At 34.5% G+C, this 11,835-nt stretch overlaps 1 protein-coding gene across 3 annotated transcripts; it reads left to right on the top strand.

Annotated features, from left to right (window-relative positions):
• Nucleotides 1-364: 364 nt before the first annotated feature.
• Gmer (GDP-L-fucose synthase-like protein) lies at nucleotides 365-10,656 on the top strand. Of its 3 annotated transcripts, none has more exons than XM_072906660.1 (8): nucleotides 365-594; nucleotides 663-872; nucleotides 958-1,072; nucleotides 1,150-1,278; nucleotides 1,363-1,576; nucleotides 1,647-1,784; nucleotides 2,034-2,294; nucleotides 10,147-10,656. In XM_072906660.1, exons 2-7 carry the CDS (start codon nucleotides 748-750, stop codon nucleotides 2,267-2,269), a joined length of 957 nt encoding a protein of 318 aa, XP_072762761.1. In that variant the 5' UTR covers nucleotides 365-594; nucleotides 663-747; the 3' UTR covers nucleotides 2,270-2,294; nucleotides 10,147-10,656. The 3 variants fall into 3 exon arrangements, with proteins under 3 accessions (XP_072762761.1, XP_072762760.1, XP_072762759.1); XM_072906659.1 differs by lacking the exon at nucleotides 10,147-10,656 and adding an exon at nucleotides 2,910-3,211 and having other exon boundaries at nucleotides 366-594; XM_072906658.1 differs by lacking the exon at nucleotides 10,147-10,656 and adding an exon at nucleotides 2,540-2,683 and having other exon boundaries at nucleotides 366-594.
• The last annotated feature ends 1,179 nt before the right edge of the window (nucleotides 10,657-11,835 follow it).

Below are 11,835 nucleotides of genomic sequence, written 5' to 3'. Positions count from 1 at the left end.
AGTAATTTTAATATATGTATTATATAAAAAAATGTATATATTACATATATTAAAGTATATAAACTATATATTTATAAATTATAAATAAATATATATATATATATATATATATATATATATATATATATATATATATATATATATTACAATATATACATGTTTTTTTTCTATCTAGTTAAAATATGGTTTTTAACAATAGATTAAATCTTTCAATCTGTTATATTATTTTTATTAATATTTTAGTATTATTTTATTCGTGATTATCTATTTTTTATATTATTAAATATTAAATTTCATATTTTTCGCGGGTTATTTTAATTATAATGTTCGACTCACGCGTGATAACATAACGACGATCGATCATGTCAACATTCTCCAACTTATCTAACCCACGTGATTAGTCAGAAATTTATTTATCTACATTTTGCACACGTATTTATCATATTATATTTGTTTTGGATAGCACCTGTACGCATATTCAAAAGATATTGTAGACTGTAGACTCATCAGTTTAGTAAGGCGAAGACTTAATAAATATAAACTCTCTGCACATACACACACATACACACACCTTGCATAGGAGGCTTTCCTAGGGTGAGTATGACAGATTTCATAATCTGTCAAGTCGTCAACTTTAACTATTAATATATCTCACTTTGCAGGGCAGAGCGACACTTTTTTCGGCCATATTCTTTCATTTCGTGTAAAAACGTCGAATAAGTATCGCTAAAAATCGCTCTTGACAACATGAAGATCATCCTCGTAACCGGCGGTTCGGGCCTCGTTGGCAGAGCTATTCAAAGTGTCATCGAACATGACAGGAGAGAGGACGAGAGGTGGATATTTGTCGGGTCAAAAGATGCGGATTTATGGTGAGTCAAATCAATGGACAATCGCTAACAAAACATGTGGGTTAGAAACATTTATGTAATTCCGATCAAATGATTTTTTTCACAGCGATAAAGAGAGCATCCATAGGTTATTCGATCAACACAAACCGACACATGTTATTCATCTGGCTGCCATGGTCGGCGGGCTTTTCTGCAATATGTCGCAAAATTTGGACTTTTTGGTAAATATTACAAAAAAATCATTTATATTATAATTGTATATAGATCTTTAGAGCTTAATGTTCTTTTATCGTTGCAGCGGAACAATATACACATGAACGACAACGTTCTTCAAACTGCTCACGAGCAGAATGTTGCCAAGGTTGTTTCGTGCCTTTCCACTTGCATATTTCCAGATAAGACGACTTATCCAATCGATGAAACCATGGTAACGATATCAAATTTATTGCACATACACATTGTTATAAATACATGTAAAAATAACTAATATATTTAAATAAATACTTTCTAGGTTCACAATGGACCACCACATCCCTCAAATTATGGTTACAGTTATGCCAAGAGGCTTATAGATATCGCAAACAGAGGTTACCATGATCAGCATGGTAGACTGTACACCAGTGTAATTCCTTGCAATGTTTTTGGGCCTCACGACAATTTCCATCCCAGTGCGAGTCATGTTATACCTGGTTTAATGCGAAGACTTTATGACTTATGCAAGGATGGTAAGAAATCAAGTTTTGTATGTATATATATGATTTGAATTTATTATTAAGTTAATGTCTTTTCTGTCAGGAAATACAGAGAATAAGGTATTTACTGTGTTGGGCTCTGGCAAACCTTTAAGGCAATTTATTTATAGCATAGACTTAGCGAAACTAATAATTTGGGTCCTGCGAGAATATGATTCTGTGGACCCAATTATATTGTCAGGTAATTATTTATGGAGATATTATGTAGATAAGCAGAGTTTTGACATTTTAATATTTTTTAATGATAGCATTAATATTTTTTGCATAATTTTCCAATGAATATTTTGAATGGACCATCATTTTCTATCTCAATAATTTTATTATTATTGGAAAATATCTTGATGTCAGAGATACTATATATTAATAGATTCTATTGCAGAATATTGAGTTTATTGGTAGGTGAGTTATGAGATAAAATTATTATTTTCAGTGGATGAGGCGCAAGAGAAATCAATAGCGCAAGTAGCTGAAACTTTAGTACAAGCTTTCAACTTTAAGGGTAAGGTGATGTATGACACGTCAGCGGCAGACGGTCAATATAAGAAAACGGCAAGCAATGCAAAGTTACGAAAGTATTTACCCGATTTTCAATTCACACCTTTTGAACAAGCGATTAAAGAAACAGTTGATTGGTATATAAAAAACTACGATCGTGCGAGGAATTAAGATAGCTGGATCATAATTTGCTCAGGTACTGTAAATGCCTTTATTTTCATGAATAACATTCGAGAATTATCAATTATCTAGACTCATAACGATTGTTGAATCCAAAAGGATTGACAATCATGAGTCTGCTAATTTAGACAATTTGACATCTATCAATTTATCACTGCCGTTATTAGTTGTAGGTGTCTATTGAGTTTTATTACAACAAGTGTATGTTGTACATTTATTATTTATTTCTTAATACTTAAAATTTTTACATACAAATTTCAGTTATATGGTTTACTAGAATTCGTAGATTAATACATATGTTAGAAATGGCGAAAGATGGAAATGTACGAGTATCGATCACATAACTTTGTCATATTGTAAAGGATTATATTTTTGAAATAAACGATCTTCAAAACGTTTTATTCATTATCGAGACTGAAACGTTTTGTGCGGCTGTCGACCTTTACATGCGAGCTCAAAGCTCTATCGAGACCGGCGAGTATTTTCAGGCTGTTAAATAAACATTGATAGTATTTTTATATTGATCTGGAAATTTAAGTTTCTGCGCGCCCACTAAAGATAGATTCAGGCAAGCACTTGCATTTATTTTTGCTCGCGCGCAGCAAACTCACTCCAGTGAGGTATGTTTTAGGTCAGTTCGTCCATAAATTTGACTGATGGATCGCTTTATGATGTCTATTGGCCGTTACGTCTTGGAAATGGAAATCTAATTTCACAAATGCATATCATAAGTAGAAAGCTAGCATTGCTAAATTAGAAATTAGTCGTGTCGAGAATTTTCTTTAATTCTTAATATGCATCACATACACATGTGTCACCTTTAAACCTATTTTGAATTTGAGGTCAATTTTCACTCAATGAAAATGCTCCGGCAAATTAAATATGTGTATAAAAGATGCAAATAGAAAGCTTTTTATTTATCCGATTTGAAATATTTCTTAGCGAATTTTTCAGGTTTTTAATTAATTAATTTTCAATAAAAAAAACTAAATATCTTTTAAAATTGAATATTATTTTTTTGCCAAAGAAAATTATATTTCCTCGAATATTTCCTCGCTAAAATTTGACGTATTGTTTGTGAATTATGCACATATGTATATAACATAAATGAAGAGCCATTTGACATTCTTTATTACTCTATTACCTCGAATTGAAGGATGCGAATAAAAGGCAATATCCATCTACTCATAAATTATTTGTCTTGGTGACATCCGCGTTCCCGTCATAAAATCCCGGTTAAAGCGAGGAGAATTTTAATTCAAGAACGTTGGCACAATCAGCGCGCGAGAACAATGGACTAGGAAATAAAAGATCGGTCGGTTGAGGGGGGAAAAAAGGTCACCGATAATCTCTCGACAGCGGCGGCATCGCCGTCGTCGCGATCGATTCGGCCAAAGATAACCACGTGTCCTTATCGGAATACGTCTCCGATCGACGCGATATGAGAGGGTGCGTTTCCCTCGAGAAGAATAAATCACCGTTTTCCTTTCTCCCCTCCCTCTCTCTCTCTCTTTCTCTCTCTCTCTTTTTTTTGTGCCCCCCCCCCCCCCTCAAAAAAAAACATACCGTCAGTAGTTCTAGTGATCTCCGAGATTGAATCAATCGTAATTAACTTTCTTATGCGGGATGTAATGAGATTGCGCGTAGCTGCGATTAAATTGCACTTGATTTTTCTAATAAAAATTTGATGGATCGCTATTAGTGGCTGATTAATTTTCAACATTCTTGATAACTCGAATTAAAATTCTGCGAAGGTAAAATAAACGCGCGTTGGAAGTTTAGTGAATTAAGAACGATAGCTCATTTTTTTATCTACTTGCATTCCTAAAAGATTATTATATTCTATAGACTCTATTACAAATGATCCTTGGTCTTTCTTGATTGCATCCTCTCTTTTTAAAATTTAATTTTAATTATTTAATTTTAGTTTATTATTTATTTTTATCAATTATTTAATTTAATTTACTTATTTTTATTAATTTTAATTATTTTCACTTTTATTTCAATACAATTATATAATTTAATTTCTCTAACGTTTTGTGAAAGATTTTAAATATCATTAAATATTAAAATAACAATAAGACATTTTCGTGCAAAGTTAAATATATAATATCCTCGCGCACAACCCCTTTGCACGAGTGTTTGTGGAATGTGCGCGTGCGTGCAATAAACCTAAATAATGCGATTATGAATGAGTGATGATTCTAAGATCCACGTGTCTTTCATAAGTCACGCGTACGCGATAAGACAAGGGGATGTTGAAACGGAAGCATCCGGGTTTATGCGTGCCTACGTTTTCCGTTACGATCGCGTGCGATTGTGCGTAATCGCATTCTAGCTACTCGTTCAGAGAGAGTGTGCGATAACGGCTTCCCCTTCCCTAGAAAAAGTCTACATCAACAGCTATATATAAATAAGCTGAGCCGTTGTAGAGGATGGTTTCCTCTAAGAATGCTATAGGCAGGGTCGATAATATAATTATCAGATTTCAATCAGAATGGAAGGTTAAAGCTTCTCGGTCATTCAAGACTTTCGACGAGGAAACGATCCCCGACAAACAATCCCTGATAATAATAGAGGTGATGAAGAAAGAGAAACTTTTCTCTCAAACATTTATCGCATTACAAATAATATATAGTTTACACATCGTAATATATCGTATTCAATGTTTTTTTATTTACATACAAACAAATTCTCCGAAATTTCCTTCATCTTTCAAATACTTCTCTTCAAGATTCCAGCTAAAGAGAATATTTTTTTAATCCAATTTTCTAAAATAATTAAAAAAAAAAAAAATCGGTTCACCCTTTTCCCCGGAAACAAGAAGAAGAATCGTTCAACCACCACGTACATAAATAGTACGCGTGATATCATCATAGTAAACTACTAAATCCACCGATCGACCTGCAGAATACATGTCGCGACAAACGCGAAAATAAGGGTAAAAAAAGGCAGGGGGGAGAGAGAGAGAGAGAGAGAGAAAAAAAAAGAAGAACACGGAACAAACATTCCCCGGGGCGGGGGAGAGAGCCAGGGAGGGAGGGGGTGCGCGCGATGCAATGACAATCGGGACGGACGCAGGCGCGTGACGGGAGGGAAGAGACGGTCCTTCGGTAGAGGGGCGGGGGGAGGGGAGAGGGCTCGCCTCGGGTGCCACCTCGGGGCCGGCACGGTGGTTCGCGATCAGTCAGTCGCGTTCGGGGTTCGGGGTGGCTCGGCTTGACTCGTGTCACGCTCTACGCTTCTCGCCGGTCGAGAGATGCGTTCCTGTCGCGGTGGTGGCGCCGACGTGTCGTCGTGATACGCGCTCTCTCGTGGCACGTGGCCGTGGTACTTAGTGGTGGTGCGAAGTTTTCATTTTATTTATTTATTTTTTTTTTTTTTTGCGATTTCCGAAGGAGAGTGACATGACGTCGAGGAGAACGCGAGGAAAGCTTCCGGCTTGATCCCGGTAGCGGGTTGTTCGTTTCTCGCCGCGAATAGGACCCGGAGACGAGAAGGAAGGAACGCTACTCTCTCTCTCTCTCTCTTGCTCTCTCTCGCTCTCTCTCGCTCTTTCTTTCCCTTTCTCTCCCTCGTCGAATCGCGCTCCCGTGAAAACAAAGGAAGGACAAAGGGACACGTAGACGAAAGGAGACGCGTCCTTGCTCCGGGGGATAGGGAACGGGAGAGGATAGAGAGTCCGGTGATCGGTCGCCGGACACGCTGGCCGACGAACCGACGCCGAGGGTCGTCGTCGCCGACGACGCGGTGAATCTCGCCGTCGACCACGGTAAGCGCCCCCGAAAGCGCAATCTTCACGAGTCGAATTAAAAGCGATTATCAACGATCTTGGGACACCGAAATTAGAGAAGTGCTACTGGTAAAAGATTCAAGGATTTTTATCGCATATGAAGAGAATAATACGTATAACCTAGTAATGTCAATTGAACGGTTACATATTCGATTAGCGCACGCTATAAAACAAATATTTACGTAAAATTACATGCACAAAGGTCAGTTTTTTTAGCGATTAATTTAAATAAAAATAAACTTTTATAATAAATAAAATAATCTTTAATAAAATAAATTTATAACAAATCATATTACAATAAATAAAGTAAACTTTAAATATAATAAACTTTTATAAATAAATAAATTTTTATATCTTCATCTTTTTTTTTTTTTTTCAAAACTTATCTAAAAAAGACGAAGATAAAGTTTAAATCGAGATTAAAGTTAATCAACGTTGGAGAAAGTTTAAGTTAATACAGGTGCCAAATTATATATATTAAATAATGGAAATATACATTTTATTATTATTATTACATATTCTCTTTGTATTTACATATTATTTGTAATACGGCGTGTAATTTTACATGTTTTTTTCAACGTATACATGCACTAATTTCCGTCTACTTGCTAATGTCATTTAATTCATTCGTGGTTGTGCGAGTTTAGTGGATGTAGTTATTTTAGAAATCTCATCAAGCTTTAATTTTATCGCGGTTAATTCGAGTGATTCAACTAAAGTTGGATCTTAGAAATTTCATTAATTTGGAATTGTTACGGTTAAATTTGGTTGACGTAAAGTCTAGCTTTACTTCGATAATGATATATTGAATTTCAGTAATAAATGCATAATTTCAATAACTTACGAAGCATTACAAATTTAAACGAAGGTTTTAGTTTCTCAAAATAATCGTCGCGATCTCAATTTCTTTCAACTTTATCCGAATGATATATATATATCGAGTTTCAGTAATAATCGTCCAATTATAAAAGTAAGCTAATAAAGAATTACATGCGAATTTCAGCGAGAAGATTGAAACTGATCTCGCTCCTCTCAAAATCACGACACGTGATTCCTTCATTTTTTTTTTTTTTTTAGAAATAAATCTGATTCGTATCTCGCGAAAATTCGTGTCTTAAAATCCAAGTTACGTCATTGCCAAGATAAATGATCATATGATAGCAATTGGCAACAATAAGTATAACGCTAAAGAGAAAAAGAGAAAGAGCGAGGATAAGTTTGCCGGTCTATAATTCATGCGTGTTCGCACGAATACGACCGTTCACCAGCAAACGTTAATTTAATTAGACGATATCGATTTATTCGCGCACGCACAGACCCGGAGAATTAACATCGCGTCGTACACCCTAGTGTATTTTCTACACCATTGCAACGGCACGTTCGATTCGACAATTCGGCTCCTTCCCCCGTGTCGAGGTCTTGGAAGGTCGGAGAATGATTTGTAATAAAATATTATATAATCGAAGGTCACACGAATTAATCCTGGACGACACAAAGATTCTCGGCAAAAAAATCGAACTAGTTTATTCTGTTATTTCACATAAATCAAGTGCGAATTCGAATTTAAGGAAAAGAGAGAGTGGAACATATTTTTAAATTACATATTTTTTCCAATACACGTGAATCTGTCATGCGTTTCACGGTGTGTTTATGATATATGATTGACGCGACGATGATATATTATTTTACATTGTTTTTCCCGCCAAGTACATCTTTGTTTAACTCACAAGGGTCTACTCTGAAAAAACCTGGACTTTTTTTAGTTAATTTTTTTAATTAAACAATTTTCATGGAATTTTATTGAAACTCAGGAAATGAAAAAACAAATTATCTTTTTCATAATCTTGAAAATATTTTATTTATCTGAATAAAACATTTTGAATAAACATATCTGGAAGATGAGGGAATTTTTTTAACTCAATTTCAAACTTTTTCTTAGTTTCATTACATCCGAAACATTAAATACTTTGCACGCAAGCGTATAATTGTCACGTTTATCGCGTTGATATTTTTCTTTCAATGCCTTGGAAAGAGCCGTAATTATTCCGCGTTGCCTTTTTCGCGATGCAATATCGCTGCGAGTAAAAAAATACACTAGTGACTGAATAATTGGAATTTTTCCGTTTCTCAACGTACTTAGCCTTTACTTCGGGCTAATACGTTGTAACTTTGTCGGATTTCAAATTGTTTTACAAAAAATTAGAACAAGAAGGAGAAGTGAATTTTCGTCGACCCTTGACATCGTCATCGTGTGCAAAAGTTCGTAACTTTATTGTGGTCGATAAACTTCTCCAACCGAGTCTTCCATCTTACGTGACATCGGAAGGCAAAGAAAATGGGATTTATATTTTATTACAGTTTCACTAAAAAATCTCGCGTCTTGATTTGATCGATCGAGGTGATTTGAACGATCGCATTTTGATTGTAAGCGTTCAATTTTATCGTATTCGACCGTTGCGGGGGATTTTCTTGCTAATTACCTCATAAAGATTGTTTTCTCTGATATTAGTATGACGATAGTTGTTACGCTTTACAAATGCATTTCATAAAAAGTGCAGTCATAAATCGTGCAGAGAATCTCGAATGTACGTAATGCACTGCTTTCGCAACGCGATTTACGATATACATGAAGATTCTTCCATACAATTCAAAGTCGCTACACGATTCAGAGATGCTTAACTCTTTAAGGACGACCCGAGACTCCTTTAAGGAACGGCGAGCGAAAACTTTTTGTTTTTCCTCTCGAGTTTCCTTCCGCGAAAAGCTCGGGCAATTTAATTCGCTATTTCACGGTTGGAATAATGAGTGAGTTTTTTCGTTTGTCGCTATCCAACGTTGTTTCCGTGCGATTTTCTTGATGACAAAACACGTAGAGAGATCGCGAGGGGATATATTTTCCGACACAACATATACAATGTAGGTCGAAAAGACCAATTTCAAACGATTCAAACAATCAAAGTTTTCTCATTATTTGCTAACAACAAGGTGTTATATATAACAGCCTTGGAAAAACCTGGAATTCTCAGAAAATTTCTTTATAGCTGAAAATCAAATGATTCTCATGGAATTTTATTGCAGAAAATTAAAAAAATTCTTTTTTCCATAATTTTGCTCTTACATTATAAATTATAAATATATGTTGATTTCTGTTTATATATTTAATGTCTTGATAAAATATTGAATATGCAGTACGTATTCTTTATTTTAATTTTTAGTGATAAAAAATAAAAATGTTACAAAAGTTAAAAATGTTTATCTTAACGAAAGCTATTCAGTATGTTTGTAAGCACTTAAGTGGCTTTGATTTTTTAAGTTTAATTTTTTTTCTTTGAGCGAAAAGCATTAGAAAACTGCATTTTACGATAAAAAAATTTATTTTAGAAAATTGTATTTAAAAAATCTTGAAAATATTCTCTTTACTTGGAATTTTGAACAAAATTACCTGAAAGATTAGGGGATTTTCAAATTTTTTTGCAAGATTTGTGAGTAGACACCCTTAACAAATATAATTTTCTAATGAATCTTTGAGTTATTTAAAAAAGTAGAAGCACATCGGAAATGTTCGAATACTTGAAAGAAAAATGTTTAAAAGTTTCTTTTCATTAATGAAAAGGTCATTTCTGAAAGCCAATTACACGCATAGAATTTTTAATTTACTTTTTAATCTGATATATGAAAGAATATTGCAAATAAAGTTTTCTAATTAATTTAAATTATCTTACATTTAGTATCTATAAAATAAAACTAGAATATATAGTATATTTGATTTAGAAACAATATTAAAATAATCTTTAAATTCTACAAATACCGCTATATATAGATAAAAATTTACACGAGTTTTCTATTTTTAATTTTATATTCTGCTCCATACATATATGTTTATTTTTTTCAAATGTGCATATATATTGTGTTTTCCATATTACAACGAGATACTTAAAGTTATAAATAGAATTTTATCGCGAATTATATAGATGATCTAAAAAGTATGTCTGATTTATCACGCGAAGCAAACGCACGTTTATGGTTGCAATATTGATTTGAGAAAAAAATGGTGTCATCTCTTTTCATTTTCCAGGGGATAAGAATTTCCGTCGTCTCTTACAAAATTGCAAGGAAACGACATAAAGGTGTCCCGAAATCGATTTCGCGCCCTAGTGCTTGCTTGCTAGCCGAGTATACGAAATTGGATACCTTCCGCGGAGGACTTTGCGAGGAACATCCGCCGAGGGACATCGGTGCCGCGTGGTAGAGCGGCCTGTTTCGTCCATCCTGGTTCCATCAGTCTCACAACCAGTGATATTGTTATCGATGTGAATAGAGAGCAGCGATAGCGCTGGACGATTATCGCGGCCGAGCGGCGCGATGCGGTGCGCCGTCGGTGACGGAGGGCAAGAGGAATGTGTCGTCGTCGTCGTCGGTGACAGGTCGTTCGCCGACCAAGGATGGACAGCGCGAAGCAATGCGATAACAACAAGGGCCACCGTGATTGTCAGTGCACTCGGCGCGCCGCGCGACGCCGACGTCGGCGTCGTCGGGTGCCGTCGTCGATCACTCGCCACGTTGATCGTCGGACAAATCGGGCGACGAGCATTCGCGCGGTGATTCGCGTGTGAGGTGGACTCGCGGTCGCCGGCTTATTGGATGGAAGAAGACGACGACGACGAAGGCGGCGACGACGACGACGTGACGAGAGATGCCTGGTATCGTGGTGTTCCGGCGACGCTGGAGCGTCGGCAGCGACGACCTCGTCGTGCCCGGCGCTTTCCTGTTCATCGTGCATATTATTTGGTGAGTGGATTAACGTGAAGATAAAATCCAAAGCGAAGGATTGCACACGCAGAGAAAAGCGTTTCTTTGCATTTCAGACATTTTATTTTTTTTTTTTTTTATGAGATAAAGAGATTTAATTATTGGAATAATTCAGTTGAATTAATATTTGAAATACGATTGTTTAACTTTCAAAAAATATCATGTATGTTTATTTTAAATGAAATATTTTTTTTTTACTTAAATTACATTATTTCTTCAGAAAATTCAAAAACATAAACAAGTACTTAATAAGTTATTGGAAACAAATAAGGCTAATATTTGAATCAAATGTATTAAATTGTATTTGTGATGAAACAATCAAATTTTTCTTCAATAAAATAATGTTTTGTATAAAATAATATTAATAATATAGTCAAATAAACATATACTATGAAGGTAAAGAAACGTTGTTCTCTGTATAACCTAAGGTCCAAATTACCCAAATGTTATTTTGTAAGGCCACAAGTAAATTGACCAAACATTTTGATGTATGTAAGAATTTAATTGTGATTAACAAGAATATTAGTAAGAATTAATTGTGATTAGTCGATTAAAATTTTGAGTCTCGCTTAAGGCCAAAATAACATTTGTGGAACTGGGTCTAAGTTAATTAATTTTTTCATATTCTGAGATTTTTAATTATATATTTCTCTTGTTGCAATTATTGTAAATACAATTAGAATAGATACTCAAAGATTACCTATCATAAAGACTGACTTATATTGCTTCGTCAATTTTTTTATATCGAAACTAACTTAAGAATGAACAATTTTTCAACACGAAACACTTGATTCTATTAATTTCACATGCAGCTAGTATCCAAATACAATGCATAAATTATTAAAATTGTTGATTATTTTTATTTAATAAAATAATTAAAATTGCATTAAATATTTTTAAAATTAAAACTATAAATTAATTGTTGAAAGGGGCTGATAAGTTGAAAAATTTTTAT

Source organism: Anoplolepis gracilipes, chromosome 14 (assembly GCF_047496725.1).
Source record: "Anoplolepis gracilipes chromosome 14, ASM4749672v1, whole genome shotgun sequence".
Taxonomy (NCBI): domain Eukaryota; kingdom Metazoa; phylum Arthropoda; class Insecta; order Hymenoptera; family Formicidae; genus Anoplolepis; species Anoplolepis gracilipes.
The sequence above is the reverse complement of the archived record's forward strand: the minus strand, read 5'-3'. Positions and strand labels throughout refer to the sequence as shown.

Coding starts and splice junctions, on each gene's coding strand:
- Gmer (XM_072906660.1), top strand. CDS start 748: ATGAAGATCATCCTCGTAACCGGCGGTTCGGGCCTCGTTGGCAGAGCT. Junction 1,577..1,646: donor TTATGACTTATGCAAGGATG/GTAAGAAATCAA, acceptor CTTTTCTGTCAG/GAAATACAGAGAATAAGGTA. Junction 1,785..2,033: donor GGACCCAATTATATTGTCAG/GTAATTATTTAT, acceptor TATTATTTTCAG/TGGATGAGGCGCAAGAGAAA.